At 43.0% G+C, this 27,725-nt stretch overlaps 2 protein-coding genes across 4 annotated transcripts; both read left to right on the forward strand.

Moving 5' to 3' along the window:
* Positions 1–437: 437 nt before the first annotated feature.
* RRS1 (ribosome biogenesis regulator 1 homolog) lies at positions 438–1,662 on the forward strand. The gene has a single exon (XM_082277172.1). It carries the CDS (start codon positions 471–473, stop codon positions 1,545–1,547), a length of 1,077 nt encoding a protein of 358 aa, XP_082133298.1. The 5' UTR covers positions 438–470; the 3' UTR covers positions 1,548–1,662.
* A 2,542-nt stretch (positions 1,663–4,204) lies between these two features.
* ADHFE1 (alcohol dehydrogenase iron containing 1) lies at positions 4,205–24,195 on the forward strand. Of its 3 annotated transcripts, XM_082285510.1 has the most exons (14): positions 4,205–4,268; positions 4,598–4,635; positions 6,878–6,921; positions 7,095–7,148; positions 8,338–8,492; positions 8,659–8,855; positions 9,255–9,332; positions 10,466–10,571; positions 11,814–11,966; positions 13,116–13,214; positions 14,163–14,241; positions 14,384–14,480; positions 17,607–17,764; positions 21,372–24,195. In XM_082285510.1, exons 1-14 carry the CDS (start codon positions 4,213–4,215, stop codon positions 21,453–21,455), a joined length of 1,398 nt encoding a protein of 465 aa, XP_082141636.1. In that variant the 5' UTR covers positions 4,205–4,212; the 3' UTR covers positions 21,456–24,195. The 3 variants fall into 3 exon arrangements, with proteins under 3 accessions (XP_082141636.1, XP_082141637.1, XP_082141638.1); XM_082285511.1 differs by lacking the exon at positions 11,814–11,966 and having other exon boundaries at positions 13,071–13,214; XM_082285512.1 differs by lacking the exons at positions 4,205–4,268; positions 6,878–6,921 and having other exon boundaries at positions 4,309–4,635.
* Positions 24,196–27,725: the final 3,530 nt, after the last annotated feature.

Consider the following 27,725-nt stretch of genomic DNA (forward strand, 5'->3'; position numbering starts at 1 on the left):
TTGAATACTAGAAAGAATTTCTTCACCAAAAGGGTGATTAAACATTGGAATGGGCTGCTCAGGAAGGTGGTGGAGTTACTGTCCCTAAAGGAAAGACGGGACGTGGCACTCAGTGCCCTGGTCTAGTTGACATGGTGATGTTTGGTCACAGTTTGGACTTGATGTACTCAGAGGGCTTTTCCAGCCTAAGTGATTCTGTGACTGGAAGCACCTGTCCATAAGCCACGGCCGCAGGGTCCCGTGGCAGAGGAGCTGAGGCGCGGTGACACCGCAGCGGCGGCCGCGGACCCGAAGGTCTGTGGGGAGCCACAGCTCCCTCTGGCGGGCCGCCGCAAACGGGACTACATCTCCCGGCGGGCATTGCGCCCGCCCCGCCCCCTAGGGCCCGGCCGTTCCGGTGCGCTGACCCGGCGGAGCTTTGCCGCGCTCCCGGAGCAGCGGCGGCGCTGGTTGCACGTGGAGCCGCCGCTATGGCGGCCGTGCGGGTGGAGGCGGTGCTGGCGGCCGCCGAGGAGCAGGAGGCGGAGAAACGGCGAAGCATCACCGTGGAAAAGGAGCTGGAGCTGGAGTACGACCTGGGCAACTTGCTGGCGGTGGACCGCAACCCCCCGCCAGCGGCGGCGCTGCGCGGGGCCGGCCCGCGGCGGGAGGCGCTGCTGCGGGCGCTGGCCCGCGACAACACGCAGCTGCTCGTGTCCCGGCTCTGGGAGCTGCCGGCCGAGCGCGCCGGCGGCGCCGGGGGCCCGCTAGTAGCACAGCTGCCCGAGCCCACGTTCCGCCTGCCGCGAGAGAAGCCGCCGCCGAAGCCGCGGCCGCCGACGCGCTGGGAGCAGTTCGCGCGGCTGAAGGGTATCCGCCGCAAGAAGAAAACTTCGTTGGTGTGGGACGAGCAGGCCAAGGAGTGGCGGCGGCGCTGGGGCTACCGGCGGGCGGGTGGAGACCCGTCCCGCGCCTGGCTGGCGGAGGTGCCTGCGGGCGCCGACCCCGAGGAGGACCAGTTCGCCCGGCTGCGGCGGGAGAAGCGGGAGCGGGTGGCGCGCAACGAGCTGAACCGGCTGCGCAACCTGGCCCGAGCCCACCGCGCCGGGAGCGCCGTGCCCGCCGCGCCCCTGCACCCCACGGGCCACCAGGACCGCGACGAGCTGCGCCGGGTCGCCCGCGTCGCCCGCGTCTCCACCGCCTCGCTCGGCCGCTTCCAGCCGCGGCTGCCGAAGGAGTCGGCGGAGCCGCCCTCTCGCAGCGGCGGCAAGAAGCGCCGGTTCGAGCCGCTGCTGGGCAACCTGGCGGCCGAGCGCAGCCGGCAGCTGGAGCTGCTGCGGGACATGGGCAGCAAGAAGCCGGTGCTCGACATCACCCGCGCCGTCAACAAGCAGCTGCGGCAGGAGGAAGCCGAGGCGGCCGCCGCCAACAAGGGCAAGAAGCAGTCGAAGCGGGGCAAGCGCGGCCGCCGGCAGCAGCGGCCTGGGCGCAGCGGCAAGAAGAGCGGAGCCCGGCGGCAGCCACAGCAGCAGAAACCTGCGGGCGGGGGCAGGAGAAAGAAGGCGTGAGGGACCGTCGTGTGCAGCATGGGCTGGGGATGCCCACCGAGGCGTGGGAAGGGACTGTTGCTGCCAGCCTCCTGCCCCGTGCTCTATTCACACACGTATCTGTCAATAAATGCGTTCTGGCCTTTATAAAATACCCTGCGTTTGGCTCTTAGCTAGTAGACAAGGAGAGCTGTGCTCTCCATCCAGGGGAAATCGGTGTCCTGTGAAGGGGGTCGGGAGCCCCGGTTCCCCCCAGGCTGGCAGTTTCACAGTGACTTGTTTCACAGGTAATGTTGCTTCACAGTTGGCCTGCAGCATTTCCGCCAGGACAAAAGCTGAGCCAAGCTGTCCCATTTTCAGGTAGCTGGGCTGGGGGTGGACCGCAGACGTGACCTGGAGTTTTGATGAGTAGCAGCCACAGATCCAGTTGAAGGATGTGGCTGCTGCTCTCTGCCTTGGGCAGGTGGCCTGACGGTGGAGCTCGTGCTCTGTAAGCCAACTTCTGCCGCTCAGCTCTCTGGTATTCAGGTTCAGTTACAAAAGGAACGTGGAAATTTACTGTATGGATTTATTGCAGGGCCTAAGAAATTGTACAGGTTTTCTAAAGCATTTTATTGATTAAAAAATAAAGTCAGTAAAGACCAGGCATTGAATTCAGCAGAAAAGTGTTTGTATTGTAAGGGTTAAAACCTAAATTTCTTCTAGTAACAGTAATCCATCATTTTATAGAAATATTCTTACAGTGTTTACCAAGCAACTTGAGAGCAGGTAGTAGAAATTCTCTCAGACTTCTGCCCATTACTCTTTTGAACTTTGTAGTGTCACATATACTCTTGAAATAGAAAAAAAAATCTGCTGTCTCAGTGTGTGGCTTAGCTACAGGAAAGATGCTGTTCCCTGGTAAGAAAGTTAGTAAAACAAGTTTTAGCAATCTCAATTAAATTAGGTTTTCAAACTTGGATGGTTTTGAGTGGTTAATGATACTGTAATGCCTCACTGCAAGTGAGTTTTTGAAAAAGCTGGGTGACTTTAGCAGTTCTCCTGTCTCATTCTGTAGCACTTCAGTTAGGGTGGTAGCTTCAGTAAAAAGCATCAGAAAGTAAATCCTTTGTGTAGGGGAGCCACTGAGGGCAGAAGGGGTCTATATACACCTTGGAGCTTGGATGGCATTGATGAACTTACCAGTGCCCAGCCTATGGCCTTGCATAAGGTGTGTTCTTTGCCTCTCTGATGCTTCTTGCCCATGTGCTGAGCAGTCTGCAGCACTGCAGGCTGCTTTGGACTTGTCAGTGGCAGGAATGGTCTTGTGGACACAACCCTCTGTTATCAACCCTTCAGTGTATCAAGGCAAAGCAGGGGCAACAAACACTTGGACAGGTGGAAAAGGTTACATAGAGGCATTCCAGACCTCTGATCTTCCAGGCATTTCCATAGGGCACATCTTGTATGTGCTGAGCCCGAGAGAAGGGTTCTTTTCCCGTATGCATAGACACCTGATAAGAATTCTGTGCTGCTTACAAGGCTATTGGTCAACTTTCTCCACCAAAATCCTGTGGAGTTTGTTCATTTCCAGCAGCAATGTGGTCACCTGAGCAGATGTGCAGGTGCTCCTGTGGTGTTGCCACTTCCTGGCTCTCACAAGTGGGTAAAGGTTTTGCAGCTTCATGTGGGGGCCTGAGCAGGCCACTAACCTGCTTTCCCAAGCTCAGCACCTTGCAAAATCATGACTTTTAGGCTCATCTGATCTGCTCATAGAATCATTGAATGGTGTGGGTTGGAAGGGACCTTGAAGATCATCTAGTAAGACGTAAGAGTACGCAAAGGCAAAATATTTACATCTGTTACAGTGATGCTTTTTTTTCAGAATTCAATTGTTCCATTGCTTAATACTGGTATACTACTCTGCTGACAGCTAAGCAGCATAGCTTACAGCATCGTAAAAATTTGGTTATAAAATTTTGATCCATCCTGCACTGTAATTTACCATAATTTCACAGAATCACATAATTGTTATGGTTGGAAGAGACTTCTGGAGATCATCTCATCCAAGCCCCCTGCCAAGGCAGGGTCATCCAGAGCAGGTGGCACAGGAACGTGTCCAGGTGGGTTTTGAATGTCTCCAGAGAGGGAGACTCCACAGCCTCCCTGGGCAGCCTGTTCCAGTGCTCTGCCACCCTCGATGTGAAGAAATTCTTCCCCACGTTGAAGTGAAGCTTCTTGTGTTTAAGTTTATGGCTATTCCTCCTCATCCTGTCACTGGGCACCACTAAAAAGAATCGGAAAAGTATTTCACTTAATTTTAAACTGCCCCATGCTCTGGACCATGGCTTTTTTATTATTATTTTCACTCTTCAACTCTATTACTTCCAATATTTTTCTGTGACAAATACTATGATACACACTCAGTCCTAATTAGGTTTTAGTCGCTCTTATTGGCATTCTGTGCTGTGTGTTTTAGCAACCAGGTTTTGCTTGCCTTAAAACAGGCGTGAGCGGGGTTTTGCCAACGCTGGGACCGTGGACTGGGGGTGCTCTCTGCGGACACTTCTCCCCTCACCCGTGCGAGTCCCTGTTTGTGTCCCCCGTGTGTCGGGAGCTGTCCCGGGAGGAGGCGCTGCCGCCTGCCCGGCCCCGTCCCTGTCCCGGGCCCCGTCCCTGTCCCGGGCCCCGTCCCCAGATCCGGGCGATGGCGGCGGGGCGGGCGCGGGTGTCCCGCCTGCTGCGGCAGCTGGAGCGGGCAGCGTGAGTGCGGCGGGACGGGGCGCGGGGGTCCCTCCCGGGGGTCCCTCCCGGGGTTCCCTCCCGGGGGTCCTTCCCGGGGGTCCTTCCCGGGGGTCCCTCCCGGGGGTCCCTCCCGGGGCCGGCGGCGGGCCGGGGCCGCGGCTGGAAAGCGAAAAGCGGCGGCCGCTCCGCCCCTGCGGAGTCCTCCCGTGCCCGCTCCCGCCGGGCTCAGCTGCAGGCCCTCGCAGTGGGTGCTTACAGGAGATTTTTAGGACGTAGTCGTTCGTCTGCTTTAGTTTTCCCCTTTTAACCATACTTTTTTTTAAAATTATTTTTAACATTTTAACTAGTTGTCGGTGCCCGAGCCATGGCCACACTTATTCCCAAGGTAAGACTTAATGTGTGTCTCCAAAATAACTCTGTAGGAGATCATGGCCCTGCAGAGGGCCGTATGTTTTCATGTTACCTGGGCAGAGGGTGCAGGTAACAGTGGGAAGGAACAATCTAAAGGAGAAGGTAAACAGCCTGTTACTTTGCAATTGTAAGGTGGTAGTGGTTGTTGTTGGAGAGAGTCACTGTTCCCACATAAACCACAGTTACTGCCTCCTGTCCCCTCCCACCCCATACCGTGGGGCAAGCTGATCTGAACTTGGCTCTGGCTGTCATCACCTGAACTATCTCAACTTTAGATCTGCTTTTGGATACACATCTTTTACATTAGAAAAGAAACAGGAAGCAATATGGATAAAAAGTAGCTTTTCACAGAGGTCTGTGTTGGCCTGGAGAATAAAATCTCCATAGGCTTTTAATACAGTCAGTCCCAAGAACACAGCTCACTTAGGCTAGGATTGTGGACTATGAGCAGGGGAGCTGCGCTGAGTAACCCAGGTCACCCTGGGAGGTGTCTCTGTTTGCCTGGACTGTAGTGAGGCTAGAAGAATAACTATCTTTCAGCCTCCAGATAGTTGCTCAGTCTTCAGATCCACTAAAAATTAGTGGTTTGGGCATCAGTAATATGTAACTCTAAATAGTGTGGTTTCATATGCTTAAAACACTTCTTAAAGAATTGGCATTGTCATTTTACATATGGAAAAGCTATTTATATGTTCAGATACTTGTTTTGCCCAAGACCATCGCACAGCAAAACAGTAGTGCAGTTGAGAAATAGAATCTCATTCTTTTGCTTGTCTGCTTGATGGCCTACTCAGTCAATCCAAGCTAAGCTCTTGCTAAACAGAAGCCTGAGTTAAGAGCCCTCTCTGAAGGTTTTAGGCAGCAATAGAGTCTATAGTGTAGCAAGATGATATCAGTTCAGTAAATCTCTGAATAGTGGGAATAGGTTGAACAGTGACTATAGCTGGAAAAAAAAAGTTCTTTGCCTTTCCTGGCAGTGTTTGAGGAAATAGTGCAATTTTTGAACTCAGTAAAATTCGCCCTGAAAGTTAAGTTTGGTTCAAGAATGTAACAGCAGGGCGTCTATTATACTATCAGAAAACAAGAGAGTAAATGGTTTGGACATGTCCTTAGCCTGTCAAATTAATGACTGAAAGTACAGCAGACTCCAGCTCCAGAGGTCAAACATGTACAGCCTGGCAAAAGGTGGCAATGAAAGAGCTGATAGCAGCTGGCCTGTGCTTGAATAGAAAGTACATAAAGGATTTTAATACATCTATTTGTTACTGTTGTGGGTCAGTGCTTCAGTGCACCCCAGAGTGTTTGCAAGACTCATTATCATGGCTTCACTCATTGGATCGGAATCCAAATTGCGTATTTTCAATTAATATAGCAGGCGTAAAGCATGACTTCAGCAGGAAGAGCAGAATGCTTCGCCTGATCTTTTCTTGAAGAAGAATGGGCAATTCCAGTTGATGTAGTTTGTTTCACTCTGTGGCAAAATCAGGATATGCCAGAAATTGAGTTTTGTGATAATTCATGCAAAAATGACATGGTGGAGAGAGGTTGTGACTGCAATAATGTCCTTATAAATATCTTTTCTTCTAAGTAAAGTTAATAGTAACACACTGATTCCTATTTATTATTAGCAGTGCATGCAGTAATTTTCTAGCAAGTAATTCAGTTTCACCTGCAAGTTCAGGAATAGGCAGAAGTAAAAAGAAGGGTAAACACCTGTTAGTATTGCTCCCATGCATACAAAAGTTGTTCCCTATCCAGGTGGATGTAGAGGATGTCTCATGAATTTGTCTTAAATGTTCTGAAGGTTATCACGTAACCCCTACGTATTTCTAGCACCTCTCAGCTTGTATGTAGCAGCTGTATGTATGCTCAGTTCTACTTACTGTGTGCCGTTCTGGTCTTTGTGGACTGCAAACAAACTCTCATGCAACCTTCCTGCTAATTTATTCAGTTTTTATAAGCAATACCTAATTCTTGAAAGAACTTGAAAATACTTACTTGTTTTGTTGGATTATATGAGTGAGATCAAGTACTTGGATCATTTAGTCTCATAACAACAAAGGATGACATGGTTAACTGCTATCCAGACAAGCTGAGATGACCTGTGCAAATATATTAGTGATTCTAAAAGCAAGGGAATCTGTCAACTCTTGAGCTGAGAAACAGATTTAAATCACTTTTTTTTCCCTAATTCTACCGTTTTATTTCCATTCCAGCCCCTGAACAGCCCACCCTGGGGAATACAGACTATGCATTTGAGGTAGATTTAATAATAAAATATATTTCCTTTAAAAGTCGTATAAACAATATTTCTTGACAAATACAGCATTTTAAAAATATTTACATTATTAAATATTCATATTTCACTTTGAATGAGTAGGGCCAGATGCCATTTTTGTCGAGAAAAAAAATGTTCTTTTTTTTTTTTTGTAGATGGCCATTTCGAACATCCGATATGGAGAAGGAGTCACAAAGGAGATTGGCATGGTAAGTTGCCATGGTATAAGTCCATCACTGGTGAAAAGTTATTTCCTCAAGGGCTGCCAGTGCTATCAATCCACTTAATAAAGGAATATGGTGTGTCTGAATCTCCACTGCTTTGCAGTTATGTGTGGTCCTATGTATCAGTGTAAAAAAAGGTTGGAACATACTGTTGGTTAAAGAGCAGAGTCATGGTGCATCAGTGCTGCTGTGGTATGAGTACCTGAAATGCAGCTCAGGGGGTAACTGGGTCATTGATCATTTGCTAGAATTATGCAACCATATTTTTCTCTGACAGGGAATTTAATTCAGAAAGTTTTCAGTCCTGGTGACTCACTAGGATTTTCTCAAGATCACTTTAATCTCTCTAGTGCTCATTAAAATAAATCAGAGACTTTCTGTTAAATTATCTAGATATTCAGCTCTCAGTTTGTCCTGTGTAAGTGTAAAATTTTTGTTTCAGCAGTGTGAGATGGTTCACCTGAGTACATTGTTCCAGTATACTCTTATCTCTGGGTTTTTTCATTTATCATTTTTCCTCCTTTCTTGGAATTTCTAGCATTAATAGATCTCTTTTTTATTTGCAAATTTGTAAGGCAAGATTATAGTCAGACAGTAAATGAATTACACAGAACCTGTCTTTATACAGCACGAGAATTATTTATACATATTATATAGCTATTGTGACAATTAATTTAGCTAAAATTAGGAAATAGCATTATTTTTCTTCCTTTTGCCGCCTCATTTTGATTTTTCGTCAATAAATTAATAGTCAGTATTACATTTTCAAAATTTTAATGCTGTGCTTTGGTAGGCAGTTAGTGGAGACAACCTGTGAAAAGGCCTTTTTTATTCTCATGGGAACTGAGGGAAAAATATTTTTTAAAGTATTTTACATTTTACTGTAGTTTCAAGTGGTTACATTTGGTTCAGCAGCTTCAGTTTTCTCTATCATAAGACTCCAACTATATAAATTTGGTAACTTTAAACTTTATTCTGCTTTCTGTATTCTACATGTGTGTGGTTAATGCTCTTTTTCTTCAGCTGATATGGTTTTAAAAATTTTACAATAACCAACTATTTTTAAGTCAGAGTTCTATTATTATCAAATGGTTTGGTTGATTTGGATTAGTGTTTAGATAGTGAAGTGTTTGATTTTATACCAGTTGTTTGGTTTTTTGATTCGTTATTGTAGGACCTGCAGAATCTTGGTGCTAGAAGAGTTTGTTTGATGACAGATAAAAACCTCTCCAAACTCCCTCCTGTAAATGCAGTATTGAATTCCTTGGCAAAATATGGTATAAACTTTCAAATGTATGATAATGTCCGTGTGGAGCCAACAGATCAAAGGTACAATTCACTTCTGATAGTGCACTTCTCCAAGTAGTGCCTAGGCCTTTGCAGGATTCCATATGGCTGTTTAAACACCTCCTTGTGGCCTGCATGCTGGTCTTAATAGTTTCTCTGTGTACTGGTTTCATCCTGACTAATTGGAAAATCTTTCTTGGGTTCCAAGTTTCCTGGATGCCATTCAATTTGCTAAAAAAGGAGAGTTCGATGCCTATGTTGCTGTTGGAGGTGGGTCTGTAATGGACACCTGTAAAGCTGCCAACCTGTATGCAGCCAGCCCTTCATCAGAATTCCTGGATTATGTCAACGCTCCTATCGGGAAAGGGAAGCCTGTCACTGTGCCCCTCAAGCCACTTATTGCAGGTAAAGCATGAGGAGGGTGTGTGGAGAGTTGGGGCCAGGGGAAGGTGAGTCGTTCTACACTCTCTGATATTTCTACTGAAATCAGTTTACCCTGACTGTTTCAGCTTCCTTTGGGCTTACTTCCCCTCTGGTTGTATTCAGTAGCAATTTTGCTATTTACTCCAGTGGAGGTAAAATCAGAGGTTTTGTCATTACTTTGTCTTGTTTAGCTCAGTTAGACTACTGAGAAAAGAGATCAAAGTAGCGTTTCCCTTTGATCTGCTGGCTTTGGATCAGGGATACCTCCAAGATTTCCTGGGTCTTGTATTTTTGGTGGTGTTACTATTGTGGTTTTATTATTTATTTTAAAATATTGTATATTTCTTAATATTTGTTGTTATCCCCATTCTTTCTTTTAAGTTCCTACAACATCTGGCACTGGAAGTGAAACCACTGGTGTTGCCATTTTTGACTTCAAAGAACTAAAAGTTAAAACCGGTGAGGTTTTGGTGTTTTGTTTTGGGATTTCTTTGTTTGTTTAGTGAGGTTTTTTGTATGTTATTCAAGACAATTGCTTTTTCAATGTCTTTGTTATTTCCCTGCCTTGAAAGGAAAGGATACTGCATGTCATTTCAGGTGTCATTTTGTTTGATTCAACTGCCACAGGCAAATTTTAAAAGCTCAAAGGTTTCCTTCTTGAATTAAATTTATAGCATATTAACATAATGAAATACCTATGTAATACAGTGGATTATAGTTGGAAGTCAAAACAGGAAACTAAAATCTTTCAAGTCCTTAAATGGCAGAAAATGTTAATTGCAAAGGAAATTTCTACTTATATTCAGGGTCAACCAACTGTTCCTTATTTCCTCTGTCTTTTTCTTTCTACTTTTAAGACTTCTGTTTCTTTGTTGTATAATTGCAACCAAATGTTCCTTTTCCTGACTTTGGAAACATCAGGCCTGGGATGCTGTGCAAGTGAGGGACACTGTCTTCCTTTAGCCTTTTCATCCCTGGCAAATAAAGATTAAGGCTAAAATGTCATCTTGATGTTCATAACTGTTTTAAGGTTTTGCTTCTAAACATGTGGATTTTATGTGCCACACGGTCTGCGGAACTTGGGACCCAGATGGGTGTGCTAAAGAGGTTTGACAATAGCTCAAGAGTTTTCTAGTCTATACGTAGTCAGTCAGTCTGTGTCTGTCTCTGTCTCTCTCAAAGCTACATCTGTGCTCCCTTAACCAAAATGCAAGGACATGGTTACTACAGATGCTGAAGACAGCAATTGGCAATAGCAATTGATTGTAGATACAAACCAGTTTTGCCCTCTGACTGTCCACAGACATTTTGCAAGGCTGCTCAGGGAGGGTTGCAAACGGAGAGAGAACATTGTCTGGTATAATCCACATCAGGCAAAAGTCTCAAATCATATAACTTTGTTAGAGAGACTTCATCATCAGTAAGCTTTACATTCACAGATACTCTATCCTCCCTTCTCTCTCTTTGCTTTTGTGTTCATAGTTTCAAATATATTTTCTCTCCTTATTGTCGTCTTTGGAACATTAAGCTTATCTTGTCCTATTTTGTTGAAAAAAACCTTTAACTGATTTTCCTCCCTTTACACATTGCAGGTATTGCTTCAAGAGCCATTAAGCCAACACTGGGTATCATTGATCCTTTACACACACTGTCTATGCCTGAACGAATAGTGGCCAACAGTGGCTTTGATGTGCTTTGGTGAGTTTTCTGTGTAGGCTGCCACTTGAGTTTATTTAAGTTTTGTGTCTTTACTAAAATGATTGTAGAAAAAACATATTTTGAGAGCAGAAAAGGCTGCTCTTTTTTCCTCTGTTTGCTGTTCTTGTTAAGCTGAGCTCTCTCACACTTTCCTCTTTCTCAGTTTCACTGCCTCCCTCAGAATGTACGGAAATAAGTCCTGCACTTGCAGAAATGTGAATGTTTTTGCTGTGCACTGGAGAAACTGTTTGCTTCCAGAATAGCTGTTGTCAGGGAAGAGAGTCCAGGTGTTCCTTTTTAAGAGATCATGGAGATAGATGATTAATCACAACTGTAATAGCATTTATCATGTGTCACAGACATGGCAGAAAACAAGAATTTTCTAGCAAAAGCCATGATGTGTCAATCAAAATTTGTAAAAGCTAGTGAGATGCTGGCAGGTCTTCACCCAGCTGTGGTCATCTTTGGAACCAATCTCATAAGTTTTTTTTCACTTGGCACAAAATTTTCTTCATTTTAAATCTACAGCTTAACTGCACAAAATGCATTGACATTTCTATTTGGAGAGTCAGAGTTTACTTTGCTTCTGGGTGCTATGTATATTAAAGTAATAGATGTGTAATGAAACTGCAGTTTCTCAAGCTTGGCGAAGGACCCTGGACTGCAATGTCTGTCAAGCAAAAAAGGCATTTGTTCATCAATGAAAATGATTTGTCTGTAGTTTTGTTCACCTAAATGGAGCCATGTAGGCAGTGCCCCTTCTTTATGTAGTTGGATTCGTGAGTATCTGGGAGATGAGACTATTGGCATTTCCACTTAGCGTAAATATCATACCCATAATTTTTTCAAGACCAGTACTTCTAAAAGAAAAGTACCTTATGAAGCTTCCAGTGCTAAAGCATCTTATGGTTCCTGTCCTACACAAAGGAAATGCACTCATTGCACACGTACAGCCGTCTTTAGTGAAAAACAGCACAGGTGCCAGTGCATCCAGCCAGGCTTTTAGCATGGTGTGAGCTGATAGAGAGGGAGTGTGTTGAGATTGCCTTCTGTGTGTTTGTTGGAGAGGGAAGTGCTCTGGGGATGCCCACCCAGCATTCTTCCAGTTGTCTGTGAGATTGTATTTCTTGTTTCAGCAACTGTTGAACACTAGAAATAAGTAAGAACCTGCATTCAAAGGACAGCAGGGCAGTAAAATGGAGCTCCCCCCCTTAAATAATGGATTCCTTATCTTTCTGTTAGCCATGCCCTGGAATCATACACTGCCCTCCCTTACAACGAGCGCAGTCCCTGCCCTTCCAATCCCATCCACCGCCCAGCCTACCAAGGCAGCAACCCCGTCAGCGATGTCTGGGCTCTTCACGCTCTGCGCATCGTCGCTAAGTATTTGAAAAGGTAACCCCTTGAACAGCCATCTCCCATGCACTGTGTTCAGTCTTCAGTGCCCAAAAAGGGATGCTTACAAGAATGTAAGTTTTAGGCTAGAATAAGGCAAGCTGCAACAGTAAGCTTTCATTTTCTACCCTGGATCTTTCTTAAATAAAGCAAAGTATTTTTCAAATAAAATTTAAAGTAAAATTTGGATTAGTAGTTTGTCTTGAGGAGGTAGCTTTATAATTCCTCTGTGAATCTATTTTAGAAGACCTCAGTTAAAGGTATTTCAAGCTGTTCAGTTAATATGGGAACAGCATTTCATATTTTTTCAAGAATGTCCTTTCTATGACAGTATAAGGGGAAAATGTAACAAACTAAATAAAATACTGCTGATGTTATTTCTGTGGAAATTAAGATACACATCCATCAAGAAGGTAATGACATGCACTTATGAATGTGCAAAATTTTGCATTTATTGCAAACCTGTTCATTCTTAGGATAGCTTCAGTTTAGAATAGATATTGACTTAGCTTAAGAGTTGGTTTTGATCCCTGTCAATAAAGTTTTAGCCTCTTTACAGCTTTTGCATACCATGCACACTTCTATTAAAGATCAGTGTGGGGTTTTTTTTGTAGAAGACTTTTCACAGTACCTAGCAAGTCAAAATAGTTGGGTTTTGTTCCTTTGAAATCTATTCATGAGACTTTTTCTCCTTTTTGTCAAACTACACAAGGAGCCTGAGGCATAGGAAGGCAAGGCATCCTGTCTTCTTCCCACACAGGTGGTAGAGTCTAGAGCACCACCAAATGAGATGGTGAGAAAACTGCAGTGATCCTGGAGCCATACACAGGATTACCAAAGCTCCTAAGTAGAAGTTTTTAATTCACCACTGAGGTGAATATGGTTAAATTCACTCTATTCACTTGTTTTTTGGAAAAGTGAAAGGAAGCTTGCCCTTCACTGAACCAGTATGATCTACTTAAGTGATCCAGATGCAGGATTGCTCTTTTACCAACGTGGGAATTGATTCCATTTCCAGCATGTTTATCCCAGTTTATCATTAAGATTTGTTCTATATCTGTCCATAAAGAAGCTCCCTCTTCCTTCTCCCTCCTGAATCACCAGTCTGTTTGTGATTTCATTGGTACCATTTGCCTCCATGGTGCACAGAGCCATCAGAAACCCTGAAGACCGTGAAGCAAGAGCCAACATGCACCTGGCAAGTGCTTTTGCTGGTATTGGCTTTGGCAATGCTGGTGTTCATCTCTGGTGAGTACAGAGAAATAGTAACCCCATCTGAGGTCAGCTTATAGCTAGTGTTTGTTTCAGATTGTCAAAGATGTTGTTGCCTTTGTTGTTGAATGTATACTAAGGGATTGTTGCCTGGCCTGTGATGCTGAAGGACCTGTGTGTTGTGATAAACTGATGGGCTCTTGGCATTTATGTGTATAAGGATTGTGTATTCTCCAAGGGTTGTGATACTCAAAACCAGTCACGTCAAAATTACGAAACACAGCCTTCTTTGCCTTCCTTGGTAGTAAAAACAAGAGTAAAAAAAGTCAACGGCATTTAAAATGTTAAATTTCCTGCCAGCTGTTCCACAGTGAGGCAGCAATGATGTAATCCCGAGTTTTTCCTGAATTGATGCGATAATCTGGAAGTTTGTCTGTGGGGTAGACAATCAGCAGCCTTAAATGAGCTGTAATTAATATTGCAAGGCAATATAGCTTCATTTGGATGAAAATCTCAAAGAAGCAAAGCCTAAAAGTGAAATGTGTGCAGAAGTTATTAGCAGTCATTCTCTTCAGAGACCTTCCTTTCATTCCTTTTCTTTGAGCAAGTCTACTCTTTTAATTATACCTTAAAATTAAAGTTTATTTTTCTCAGGCAGTGTGAACCCATAGGTATGCAGATTGTGATATTTTTGGCATATCTGTATTACTTCAAGAACTGACCATCTTTCAGTCCAGTCACTGAAGTAATATAACTTCACACTCACAAAGTAAGGAGGTACTGTTTTTTACAGCTAGGTCCCTGAGGTGCAGAGGGATGAGGGTTGTCTGTACCTTATATCCACACCATTCCTCTCAATACCTTCTGAGTATCTGTACTGAAGAGACTTGCATACTGAAAACTGACCACACAAGGGACTGAACACAAATTTTCCAAATACTGGTAGAGCTGCCCTAACCACTCTCTCTCTGCTCTCTGTTCCAGCCATGGAATGTCTTACCCTATTTCTGGTTTGGTGAAAACTTATAAACCAAAGGATTATAATGTGGATCACTCTTTAGTGGTAAAACTTGTTTATTTTGGGGATTTATTATACATTTCAATTATCTGTTATCTGTCATTAATGAGCATTAAAGTCCATTGAAGTTAAAAGTACATGTCCTGTTGAAGTGTCTAATTCTTTTTTTCTTTTTTTTTTCCCCCAGCCACATGGCCTTTCTGTGGTGCTGACATCCCCAGCAGTGTTTGCTTTCACAGCACAGATACATCCTGAGCGGCATTTAGAAGCTGCAGAGATTCTAGGTAGGAATCTCTATAGGTACAGTTCTCATGTACAGTTCTCATGTACAAATGGAATTCTTTCCAAAATGATATTCCAAAAAATGTATGCAAGCAATTGTCATTTCTTGTTGGGAGGGGTTTAAGTTTGAAAAACAAGATTCTGGTGTTACATGTAATGCAAATTAGATAGAATAATGCTGAATTTTGATATTGAATGTTGTGATTAGAGGAGCAACCTGGAGAAATCTGATTCTTGCCAGAAAACTGGACAGCTGAAACTAACTGGAGGTCTGTTACAAATCAAACAAGAGTAGCTGTGATTACACAACTCTTGGTGCTTTGTGGAGAGTAGTTACCATAAAGTGAGCTAGTACTCAGGCATTTGTTAGCTAAAGGAAGGATTTTTCCTAACAAATTCCCTGCTGTGGCAATGAATTAGAACAGTGATATTCTGTCACTCCTGCTCTTTTTCCATGGCACACAACTGTGGGTTTTGGTCTTTCTAATGTAGGCCTAAGGTTGTTTGTAGGTGTTGGAATTTCTCAGTGGCTGATGTCAAGGGAAAGCTTTTCTGGAGTAGCTCTTCTGTGGACACACATGTAATGGCTAAGAAGAGATTAATGAACAAAGTGGCCTTTTCTGCTTTTTAGCAGAATAAAAGTGAATGCTGCAAGCTGACAGCTCATTTAAAGGTTATTTTCTCATACAGTGCCTTGTTATGTGTGCAACCCATCATCAAAGGGTGTCCTAAGAGAAAGGATAGCTTTTTATTGCACCCCCAGCATGACTATGTGTAATAAACCAGCTTTCAGTGATGTAGTCTCAGCTAGCTGTGACGGCATGGCTCTGCAGTGAGCTAATTTATTTACATGTAAAGTCAGGGTTTCTGTCGGCACTAGGTTCTGTGTCATAGCTAAACTGCTGCTAATACCCATGCTGGCTAAGGAGCAGTCACAGTCACGTGCACAGCAGTGCAGGGAGTGAAGAAAAAATGGTTAGGCAAACTCTCCTGGTATTTGGGAAATTTGTGTTCAGTCCCTTGTATGGTCAGCCTTCTGTGTGCAAGTCACAGCAATCCAGTCACATGTATGACTTGCTTGTGTAAGTAATCTGAAAGCATTGGGGATTTCAAGAAAGAGTGTGACTTTTATATAGACAATGAAAATATTACAGTATTTTAAAGAGGGTGTAAAACAACATGGTCAGAAAAACTACATTGGGTGAAAGTTCTGTTTATTTCATAAACAGTCTGTGAGGTTGTTCAGGCTTCCTCTAAAGTATGCTGTCCTGCCTGTGGCCAAAACTGAAACACAAACCTAGCTGGAATCATATACTAAGCTAATAAATGTCTGTGTTCCTACAGCAATAACACACAACTAAAATTAGATGAAGAAAATGTGTCTGGATAACTGGTCAGCACAGCATATCAAAAAATTTCAGCTCTGGCTCTTGATTTTGAAACAAAAGACTGAAAAACAGTTCCTTTAAGTTTTGTGGTACTAACTGCTGCCATAAATTCTGTCTCTAAAAGTTCTGTTAATTTTCTCAGTAGAAATTATAACTACGTCATTGTGTGTCTTGCTGTAAAGAGACTCTGCTGAAAACATGTCACGTGGAACTGAATTTATTAATTCCCATCTGGGGTGTTTACTTCTGAGTCCAGTCCAGAGTCCAACTGACTACAGTAGCTGATTCAAATCTGTCATGTTGCCAAATGCAATGACTAAGAAGGTATTTTATGACATGAAGCAGATTACTAAATAGTTATGTTGTGTGTATGTACAGCTGTGAATTTGGGTACAGCCAGAAAAAGCTTAATACCTCCCTGGGTGGATTCTAATACAGTTGAAATAGGTGTACATGTGGCCAGAAATTTTCTAAGTGCAATCAAAGACTGATGTATCTTTTAGGTTGAATGAAAAGAAAGTACTAGAACTATAGCAATATTTTAAAACTGCCGATCACATTTACTGTCATGTTTTACCCTCCTCCCTTTTCCTTTTACTTTAATATCTGAAGATAGGGTTTATGTTCGAGTTACCCCTTCACAGCAAAACCCAGGATAAACTCAGACTTCATGGCACAGTCCCAATAGCACAAGACTTTGTACCAGACTGTCATATCTTATTCATCAGTTTCTCCCAGACATTATTTGCTACATTACTGCCAGTCTTATCTGAGTATCTGAGCTCTTCAAGTGAGCTTGTAGGTCTCCTGTTCACTTAACTCCCTTTGAATGTTACACTGAGCTGCATGAGGATCACAGGAAATATTTTGCCTGTAGCTATGTATTGCTCTTACTCATCTCTCAGTAAGGCACTTGGACCTAACATAGTTCCGGCGTAACATCATTGAGGTTACACGGAGAACCAATTTAGCTCGGGTTACTTTGAAAGAAATCATATGGAGGAACTTGGGTCTCCTGTCTGGACATACTTTTATTATTACTTTTAACTAAGTCCTGAACATTCATTGAAGAAGGGGACACCAGCTATTCTGTAAGAAATATTTGTAATCTTTCATTTTATATTGATGTTTTCATTACTGTTCAGTGTATGTTTCAAAGAGAGCAGTTCCTTCTCGTCAGTTCTACAGTACCCTGCAGAAGTCAGCGCAAATTCAAAGAGCAATAAATTTAGAATTTACTCAACCCCCTGAACAACTGCCCTGCTGTCTCCTGCCTTTTCAGCCTGCATGCTGTAGTCCTCTCTGTGAATGTGTAATTGAACAGAACAGTCCTCTAGATGTCAGCAAACTCAAGGCCTTAAAATTAAGTTAGGATTTGGCACACTGTCCATACAAATAAATATCACTGACGTTCATGCATTAGCTTCTTTCCTCCCAACAGTTAGTCAGACTGAAAAGTGCTTCTCCCTGTAAGCACAGAGGGAAAGGAAGTTAACCTCATGTGGCAGTTAGTCTTTTTGGCAGCAGTTAGCCTGCTTCTGATCTTGTTGTATTTCACCTTTCACAAACTATTCCAACTGTAAAATGAAGACTGATTCCTCTTTTTACTTCATGTTGCTTTTAGGGCAGTGGCTGTTATGTATGGATATGTATTCAGCTGATATTATGATTAAATTAAGTCCAGGACAGGCTTCCTCTGCTCTCTCCACCCTACAGTCAAGGCATTATGTCTTATTTTAGGAGCTGACATCCGCACTGCCAGAATCAAAGATGCGGGGCTTATTTTGGCAGACACTCTCCGGAAATTCCTATTTGATCTGAATGTTGATGATGGCTTAGCTGCAATTGGTTATTCCAAAGCAGACATCCCTGCATTAGTCAAAGGCACTCTGCCTCAGGTAAGACAGAGAGCAAAACAGTTTTTCTTGTCAAATAAAATAGAACAGATTTGGGCAAAAACAGAAGTGCTTCTTTTCAAGCAAGTTTTTTTTTCTATTCCTACATGAAAACTATTTAAATTGAGAAAATTATGGATAGTCAACTGTATTTTGTTTCACTCCACAGTTTAGGTTTTTCTTTTCAGTGGGATGGAGTGCATGCTGCAGTTTTCACATGGATTCAGAAAAAAAGGGCTAAGTGTTTTGCTAAGGGGATTTTTTTAATGTTACAGTTTTTAAAAAGAGGATGTTTTTCATAGGCCTTTGATCTTTGTAGTAGATACTGTTTTTTCATAACTACCTCTCTTAATTATGTATGCAGGTGGTCTATAGATAAAGCCTTAATACTGAGTGCTATCTGGTAAGAATGACCAAACTCACTTTGCATTAAACTTTCCATATTGAGAAGTTGCATTTTTCTTCGCAGATGGCTTTTTTGTTCCATTGACCCCCATCAGAATTTGAAATAAGGTCCCCTGGGATGATATAGATTAAACTTGTAATACCCTTTATTGTTTCAGTGCTTACAAAGACACTGCAAAGAGCAACACACCACTCTTAAAGCAAAATCCAGTGTCTTCCTTATAAAAAGACAGTTTTATTCAAATACTATGGACCTAGTATTTGTTTTCCACCAAGTTGCAAGTGAAATATATACCATGGAGAAAGTGAAAATTTTGTAGGCCGAAAGATTATTCACTTTTTACGGGAGATTCTGTATAGTTCTTCTCATTCATTAATCTCAGAGCAACTCAGAGCAGTTACATTAATAGTAAATATTAATGTTCCTGTTTTATACCTGAGAAAGTGACACAAAGGTGCAACTCTTTAGGATCACACACAACAGAGTAGTGGCAAAGCCAGGAAGAAAACTAAGGTCTTTGAGTGCCCATCAAGCAGGTTATGCATGTATATTGTTATGGGGCATTTGGAGGGTTTGTTTTGATAAACATGTTTCTTTAAAATAATCACTGAATGTAAGTTTTGCATAGCTGGGGGAGGGTTCTTCACCAAAAGATGTTGAAGGGTTTTTCTGTCATCTTATGGCATCGGTGATTAATTGTACTGTGTAAAATGAGATGACCTAATAATTTCTCAACCCATATTTTTTCATATCAGATGTAACATGATGAAAATGTATCAGTATTCCATAATAGTCTGTTAATAACCACAGGGTTAATCCATACAGTTTATATTTTTGTATCGTTTCTTTACCTTTCATCTTGCAGTAAGTTTGCTTTGTAATATAACAATGGCCCGTTCACATCAGCAAAGCAGTGTCGTGCAGTGGTGATTAGCACTAAGAAGTTTGCAAAGTATATTCCATGCTCTGAAGTGCAGACTGCAGGGAAAAAAGTAATCTGATTGTTGGGATTTGGGGTGGGGGTTCTCTTCGGACAGATATCTATGCTTGAAGTTAAAAGAGAATTTTATTTTCCTTCCTAAGTGAGTTTATTGAAATTGATCTTATTTACAGACAGCAGTGATTCTAGCAAAGAAGATGCTGTCTCATGGTTCAAGGTGGCTGGCCCTGTGGTGGTGTTTGAGAGGAGATGGGGGCACTGAAAATGAGAGATGGTGGAAGGGCTGTTCTCTGTCACCCACCCCCTGCAGATGTCCCGGAGGCAGCTACAATGGGGCTGAGCTGGAATGATGAGTCCGGAGCTGCTCGGTTTGGCATGAGACCGGAATGCACTGAGTCAGACTGAGGGAGCCTGGGCCTTGCTGTCTGGGCACCAGCAAATATCAGCAGCCTTGTGCAGAGGTGGTGCTGGTGCCTCTGTGTCGAGGCATACGGGAGGAGCATCCATTTGCAGCCTTCTGTCGATAGAGCTGGGAAATGCTCCAGTCTGTCAGGCTGTCAGGCTGGCTGTCTCCTGTCACCCAGTGTGATTTTACAGATAACCCTGGACATCTCAGTGCGCAGAGCTGCAAAACTGGCTTTGGCCCAGAGTGTCTTAATATAAGCCTGATGAATTTATGAATACTTGAGCACTGTGTTATTTTATTACGCATATTACGAGTCTGAAAAAGCAACACACTTTTGCCCTAGTGCTTTTTGAATTTTCCATTTGGTTTCAAAACTGCATAGAAGAATCTTAGTCTTCTCTTTGGCTGGATCTCTTTGTGTAGCAGCACTGGTCAGGGATGGGGGAAGAGGTACCATTTGATTGCTACTTATGCACCAGTAGAGCTTGTTCTGTAGGTAAAATTATGCACACAGAGCTGCACTTTTCAGACTCCTCACAAGCCATGCTAACCATGATTATGAACTGTGAATACCTCACAGCTGGCTTCCTCACCATGCTAGACCACTTTTTCACGTTGATTTTGCAGTGTGGTGGCCTCACTTGCTGTATAACCACATCCAGCCTGCCCACAAATCGCATCCCGCAGGCTGGGGGGAAGTGCAGCGGCTGCAGCGTCACCCTGGGCAGTGGGGTGTGCTCTGCTCCCAAGGGGCTCCACTGAGCCTCCCGCCCAGGCAGGGCACTGGGGAAGTCCCTTCCTCTGCATCCCACCCTGTGCCTGAGGCAAGGACCTTGGCAAATGATACCCACTGTCTGACATGTGAAAAAAGGGGGGAAACTTTAAAGCTGGAGGGCAGCATCTTCCACAAGGGAGATGTTGGAACAGGTTGCAGCAGAAGAAACTCTCTCTTGCCAAAACACACCTCATCTAAAGATAATGTGTTCCTAGTGTAGGCCTGGACTTTGCAGACATTTCTAACTCTCCCCAGTATTTTAATAAATGTTAAAATCATTGGTTGTTGAAAACATGAAAGTTCTAGTCATAACCAGTATGAGTACACTGATGTTAGGCCCTTTCAGCTGAATGTTTCTGCAGTAACTGGGTACCTACACTAACACAGCTCCTCATCCTCAGTAGCACAGGGCTTTTCCAAATTGCAGCCCTACCTTTGTGGTTATTTTGTCAAGCAGAGCAGTGAAGCACATACCTGAGTTTCATTTCAGTCAGTAGGGCTTTAGCACCTGAAAATTCTGTTGAATCAGTGTCCAAATGAAGACTGGCCACAACTACTTTGTGTTCTGACTCAGAGGTGTGGGGCTGTTTATTAAGCAGTTTCATACTGTCCCTTGCTGTGTTTCTTTTTCAGAGTCTAACTTACAAGTGCTGTTTATTCTCCCCATTTACAGCAGCTCCTGGGCCTTGAGAGATGTTGTATTTTTAAAGTCTTGGTCCCTAAAACTATAACTCCTAGTTCAATGCTGGCAAATGAATTTTAAAATGGACTATATTCCCAGGATAATGTCCTCTAGTGTACTGACATCTGCGATGGAGAAGGCCCAGGTTTGCAGTGCTTGACTCTGCAACTGAGCAGCATTCTGATCTTGCTTCTGTGTATTTAATTCTAGGAAATTTGAGCTAATACAGTCTTGAAGTACTGTACAGTTGATGATGCTTCAACCTTAATTACTTGATTACTTCTTTGCAAAACCTTGTTATTCTCTGTGAAGGATGTTAGTATAGAGACACATAGTTCAGCTGCTGTTTGATTAATTTTATTGGTATCCATTTGTAATCCAGTTTTTCTTTCATCTTGCAGGAGAGAGTGACCAAACTATCACCACGTCCCCAAACAGAAGAAGACTTATCTGCTCTCTTTGAGGCTTCCATGAAACTTTATTAGCTTAAACATTTTGTTCTGGAAAGTGTGGTCTATTCTAACACAGAGGGAGTTCTCATAGATATGGGACTGAACTTGTTTAGAGCATGGAAGAATTTGGGTACCTTTGACTTCTGTTCCATTGTACACTGCCAAAAAGTCACGTAATTCATCTTTAACTAAACAGTGCTTTGAAGTGAGGACTTGACTGTGGTTTCTTGCTTGCTGAGTAGTCAGTGGTATTGACTTGCATAAAAGTTGGAGCAGATTTCTTGCATTACTGAAGGCTTTTTTGTGCTTTAGAGGTGGTCAAAGGTGGAAAAAGGTTTTAAGGGATATTTCAAACCATTTTTCAAATTATGCTTCTATTTAAATTATCCATTATTTTGTTTTAAAAAGTCATGCTAGTGAAGAAATAATGAAGGTCATAGTTAGGGAGGGGAAGTTCCCTGCAGAAAATGTTAGCTTACTGTATTCTGTTCTGCTTTATCATCTTTTTACCATCTGGTTTTGCTAAGAAGGCTGTTGAACTGGGGCACTTTTTCATTGTTTGGTTAAGAAAAATCTACACACTTCTTAGCTGTTTGGAAAAGGCTGCTTGAAATTTTGCTTTGGGTTAAAATTCTGACATATATTGTCATATATTTATCTTTCCTCTTATAATCTCTAGAATTGTCATGTATTTATCTTTCCTTTTATGGTTGATATGAGGTGTTCATCAGAGGAGCAAAACTGGAGTAAAGCATGATCACATACTCAACAGGAACCATATAACAGCAAGACAGCCTCCATCAGGATCATTCTGTCTCTCTGGAGGCAACATCTCCCTTTTCCTGTTGTGTTCTGTGGAAGGAAGCGCTCAACTGTATCTCTCTTTGCTGTGAATCAATTGCTTCTGCTGAGCTCCTGCAGGTGCTGTCCCTCAGAGTGCAGTCACCAGCTTGAGGAAGTGGCTGTGTGCTGTGGTTCAATATTAAAAAGTGGTGGTGAAGCATTTGGCTGCACAGTGCCCCACGGGGAGCAGTGATTAAGTGTGGGAATGAGCGTGCACCTTCTGAGCAGTCAACCAGCTGGTTGACTGTCAACTGAGAAAGGGAAGTGGGGAAGGGAGAGAGGAAACTAAAATTTTAATACTGTTTTCCTGCATTTAAAAAGTTCACGTGGTTGTGTACACAGTTTGTTTAAATCGGATTCTGCTTCATGTTGGACTCTGTCAGCATCTGATTCATGCAGCTGCCACAGCACAAGACAAATGAGAGAAGAACCCCATGATTTCTGGTGTGCATATTTCTTTCTGCTGGGGAGGGAGCACTTTTCAGTCATGCTGTTGAAGTAGAAGGCTCTATGCTTACACCTTTGCATTTGTGTATTTGCCTGATCAAACTAGTGCTGTCCTAGAATCTGAGGACAGAGTGTACTGGATATTGATATTGAATCTGTTTCAGTGCTGTAAAAATAGGTGGATGGATACTTCAGAATGGGTTTGGTGGCCATAAGACTGCACTGCCACTGTGTGGTACACATGTGATTTCCGAGGTTCTTCTGAACCTTTCCCTCTGCTGAAATTGCCCACAGGTATCTCTGTCATGAAGCCTGATGTTGTAATAGCAAGGGATTCGCTTTATTATATTGTGCAAAGCTGCCATGTTTGGAAAAAAACCTTTTTGTAAAAACCTTTTGTCAAACCCAGTTGTTCACAGTCAGTCTGGATGAGGCTCTGAACAACTCGATCTAGTGGAAGGTGTCCTTGCCCGTTGCAGGGAGGGTAGAACTACATGATCTTTAAGGTCCCTTCCAGCCCAAACCATCCTATGGTTCTATATAAACTTTTGGCCTGTTTTGTCTTTCCACTTCTGTCTTTATCCAGTCTGTAGTAGCAGTACAGATTCAAGAAGAGACAATGTTTTTGTCCAGGAGCCTTATTCATGGCAGTCATGCTGTGTTGGGGGGAATATACTTTCTGGGGAACTGAGCAGCATGTGATTTCATCACTGCAGCAAAGTACTTTGATGGGCTAGTTAGGGAGGTAGGATAACTTCTTCCAGCACACTTTTTAATCTGCCTTTTATGCCAGTATGGCAGTTATTGGCAGGCTGCATTTTCAACTGCCAGAACCTCACACTTAACTTCCTGTACCCGGTAACCTGCAGCTCCTGATGGTTTTTAAAATACCCCCTTTGATGCCCATATTTTGCAGATGAGACAAAGGGGGTTATGTAATACCTAACCCTAACCTAAGCAGATGGTGCTGTAAGAAGGGCCATTTCTGTTTTCCACACCTCTTTGGCAGCATCAAGGTCTTCAACTGGCTTAAATTGGTTGTGAAATCTCTCTCAAGAGACATCAGCTACATGTAAAAATCTCTCTCACGGACATTAGTCTCCACTGCCAATTATTAGTTACATGTAGAGATTTTCTGAGGAAGAACCAAGGGAGCTCAAGTTGCCCCAGAATGCTGTCTTTCAAATAGTGACAGGGTGCCACACCCTGGCTCCTGGGCAGTGGTTGTTTTATTCCCAGCTACGTGGGATTTTTCACATATTATTTTACTCAATTAGTCTGTACTGGTATTTCTGTGGGGAGCTGGGGTAACACTGTAATTGTGTGTGCCCAGTGGTGATTGGGCATGTGTGTGAAATCTGGGAGGCTTGTTCTTGTGGCCCCTGTTACTGCTCTGTTACTCAAACCCTCTGTGATGGATCTGTTACTTTAGATGATGCTGAAATGCAAATAACAAAAATAAACCTAAGCTTGTTTGAAAGTGTTTAGGAGCAGCATTTAACTCTGTATTCTCTGAAGTCTGCACAGGTAAACACAACCTAAAACCTGGCCCATGTGATTACTCACTCAATCCATCTACATTGCTTAGATTAGCTTTGGGGAGCAAGTATGAAGAAGTGCATATGAAGTGCTGGTGAAAATAGTTTACCAGCAGGTATAGTTTTATCTGGAGTACCAAATGGAAAACCCACTCACTTCACAAGGTAGAGCCTGCTTGCTGCTTGGGATTTATAGATCTGTGACCAGCTGGTACAGTAGTTTGTCCATCCCCTAATTTCCCTTGTCTTTTCCCATACCGGTGCTGATTTTCTCAGCAGTTAAAAAGACAATGAAGCAAAAAAAAGTGTAACTAACATGCCTAAATCTTAAAAAACTCTCACCATCATCCTGTGTGAATAAACTTGGAGGAAACTGCAGGTAGGTTAGTGTGTATGCTCATTTCTGTTGCACTGTCTTGTGCCATGGCTGTCATCTTCTATCTTGTGGTTGGCTTTCCATCTCCCTGAGACCTGAAAAAATGGATGAAAAAGAGCAATGGTTAAGGGACACAGCCAAGCTCTGTCTAGACCCTTTCCATAACCCCTGAGTAAATCTGCTTAAGCATCACTGTGCTCCAGGACACGTGCAGTGTGCCTTGGATTCAACAGCTCCATCCAAACAAATCCATCACTGCATTGAGCATGTCTGTGCAGAGGGGACAAGGGCATCCTGATGAAATGCAGCAGAAAGCCTAAAGGAAGGGTCTTCATTTTTCCTTAGACCATCCCTGCATGCTTCCTAAATAAAAATGAACTTAATTTAAATCCAAGCACCGGCTAGAGAATGCAGAAAGTGATGCCACCATTTTCCTGATGTCTCCAGCAGCCATAACTCACACAGCATTGTGCAAGCTGCTTGTCTGCTGCAGTGTCATCCCTGAGCGGTGAGAAGAGGGTCTTCCATACCTTCCCACCCCTGCTAATCCTGCCTCAAGATCTGATTTAATCTTTGACATAACACCCAGCCACCTATAGAAGAAGAGGTTCCTCTGAGCAGTGGTATGACAAGACTGTCAGTGACCGAATTTGCAGAGGTCTCAGCTCTCTTTGCACATGCATATTCTTCAACCTTTCTGTTTACCTGCAGTGTACATGTGAGGAATCGCACAGGGTCAGTTTATCATAAAATGTTTAGTGCATAATTTTTAGATGTTGTGGTCCATGAGAATAAGCAGAAGCTTCTATGGTTTGCTCTGAATTTCTCAATGAAAGTGAGACCAAAAAAAAAAGCCCCACACCTGGGTTATCGTTAGGAAGGCTACAGTTCCCTTAGATGCAAAATTTTTGAATGCAATTTTATACTTTGCCAGTTCTAGTCTTCCATTAACCCACTGAAATGCCATTCAGATTCCTTTTTTCTCCATAGTATTGAAAAACCTACCACAAGTGAGTTGGTAGAAAATGTCCAAACAAAAAATAAGAGGGAGAACCATTTGACACAGCTCAATGGAATGTTAATCAGGTTCTTAAGTTAACCACTTTCCTAGTAATAGGAGAGGGGGATGAAAAAAATACTTTCAGTCTTTGATTTCTATTGAAAAATTACATGTACCCCATTTTCAGAGAACTCTTAAGTGCAACAAATGGCAGCAGATATTTTCCTTATTTCTTTGAACATGAGAATTAAAAGGGAAAATTAATTTACATCCATGTGGTGGCATAGTGAAGTGAAAGCAGAGGAAATGTGACTTGTATCCTTTGGAGATAATTCACATGTTGATTCGTGTCACCCTGTAGAGCCACACAGCTTGGTTCCTCAGCCACAAACACTGGCAGTACACACCCCCAAAGTCAGCTGAGCAGCAAAGGAATATTGGTTGTGCCAACACTGTAGTCTGAGCTCCCATTAAATGTTTAATTTAATCGAGTATTACTTCATCATGAAATATATATCTCATAGCCCAAACTGGTTTATTGATGGGGAACTTTTCCTCTGTGTTCCCTGACTTGCAGTGACTTTGACCTACTTTAACAGCGTACTTGTGCTTTTTCTGGGGTACTCAGTGTTTGACCATACAGCCTTAAATTAGCAAGTTGACATTGAAATGCTGATTTACACCTGCAGTCAAATGGATAACACATGTTGAAGACTGATTGTCAGCAGCTCCAATACGTTATTGCTTCATTCTCTGGCATTGTTGCTTGCCTTTATGGGATTTAAGGACAACATTGTGTGGCATTGTTGTTATGGTTATGGACACAGCTGTGGGGGGCTGACACTGTGTATGGTCTTTGTCATTTATCTAAAAGCTGACATCACTTTCAAAAAATGACTCTGAAAGTTTGGATGTTTAAATGTTGCTGTATATTTTAAGACAGCATTGGGAATAAAAAAGCTTTTTTGCTGGCATAAAAAAACCAAAACAGTTAACATTGAATAACTTGCTCTTCTGACCTTTTCACCTTAAGAAAGATTAATGGTGGTTTAGATTAGAACTTCCCCCCTGATCAGGGTCTGAATGCTTCAGGGATTCAGACAGACAAAGAAAGTAATTTCACCTCTAGGTCACCAGCACAGACCTATGGTGTCTCACTAGTGACCACTAGATGATTGCTCGGCAGTTTATGTGCAACAGTTGGTGGTCATAATCCATTTTCCAATGGACAGGTCCCTGCCTCATGAAAGCTGTCACCAGGTGCTTATCCAAGCAGTGAAAAATGGGAATTAACATGAACAGTCTGAATTACATTTGCCTTGCACTACTAAAATCTCAGAGCCCCTGTAACACCTGTTGCAGTGGATCAGTCCATCTCCAGGAAGGATTGAAGCCGTGCCAGTGCTGTGCTGTGAGCAGTGGCATTTTGGTGTTCCCTTCTGGAGGGCTGCAGCCTCTGCTGCTTCTGCCTCTGGAGCACACAGGTCTCATTCATGCACAGTCACAGTGGCACCACTTGCATTTAGGACATCCTCGAATGTCACGTCCCACAGCTTTCATATAGCCATCTCCCAAGTTTAGTTCTTGGTGTGGTCAAGCTGGAGTACTTCATACCTATTGTACTTGTATTTTAAATGGAAGACCTAAAGTTAGGACTCATCAGTTGGTAAAACTGAGCACAGAGCTGGTGGGCAGGTTTTGATAGTAGAGTAACTGTGCCTTCTCATGTCAGAAATTATAATGTCACCAACCGTAAAGCCCAATTTGGGGGCCTGCCCAACAGAGCTGAGCTAAAAACACCAATGTGCCAGACAAAGGCAGCACAGGATTGGCTGATGGGCACTAAAGGTCTGAGCATGTCCTTCACCAGAGACATCAGCATGCACACAGCAAGCCAGGCATTGGGAAAACCTGGTGTGTGTGCAGACATATGAGTACAGTTGTTCACAGCTGAGGTGTTGAGCCTGAGTATATAACATGGTTACACATTACAGAGAAAAAAGTTGGAGTGCTAGGATCTAGGAATCTAGGAGTTGAGAGGATACAGAAACATCAGACTTCAGGGGGACATCTAAGATGAGAATATGATTTTTAAAAAT

The sequence above is a fragment of the Coloeus monedula genome, assembly GCF_965178545.1.
Source record: "Coloeus monedula genome assembly, chromosome: 1".
Lineage (NCBI taxonomy): Eukaryota > Metazoa > Chordata > Aves > Passeriformes > Corvidae > Coloeus > Coloeus monedula.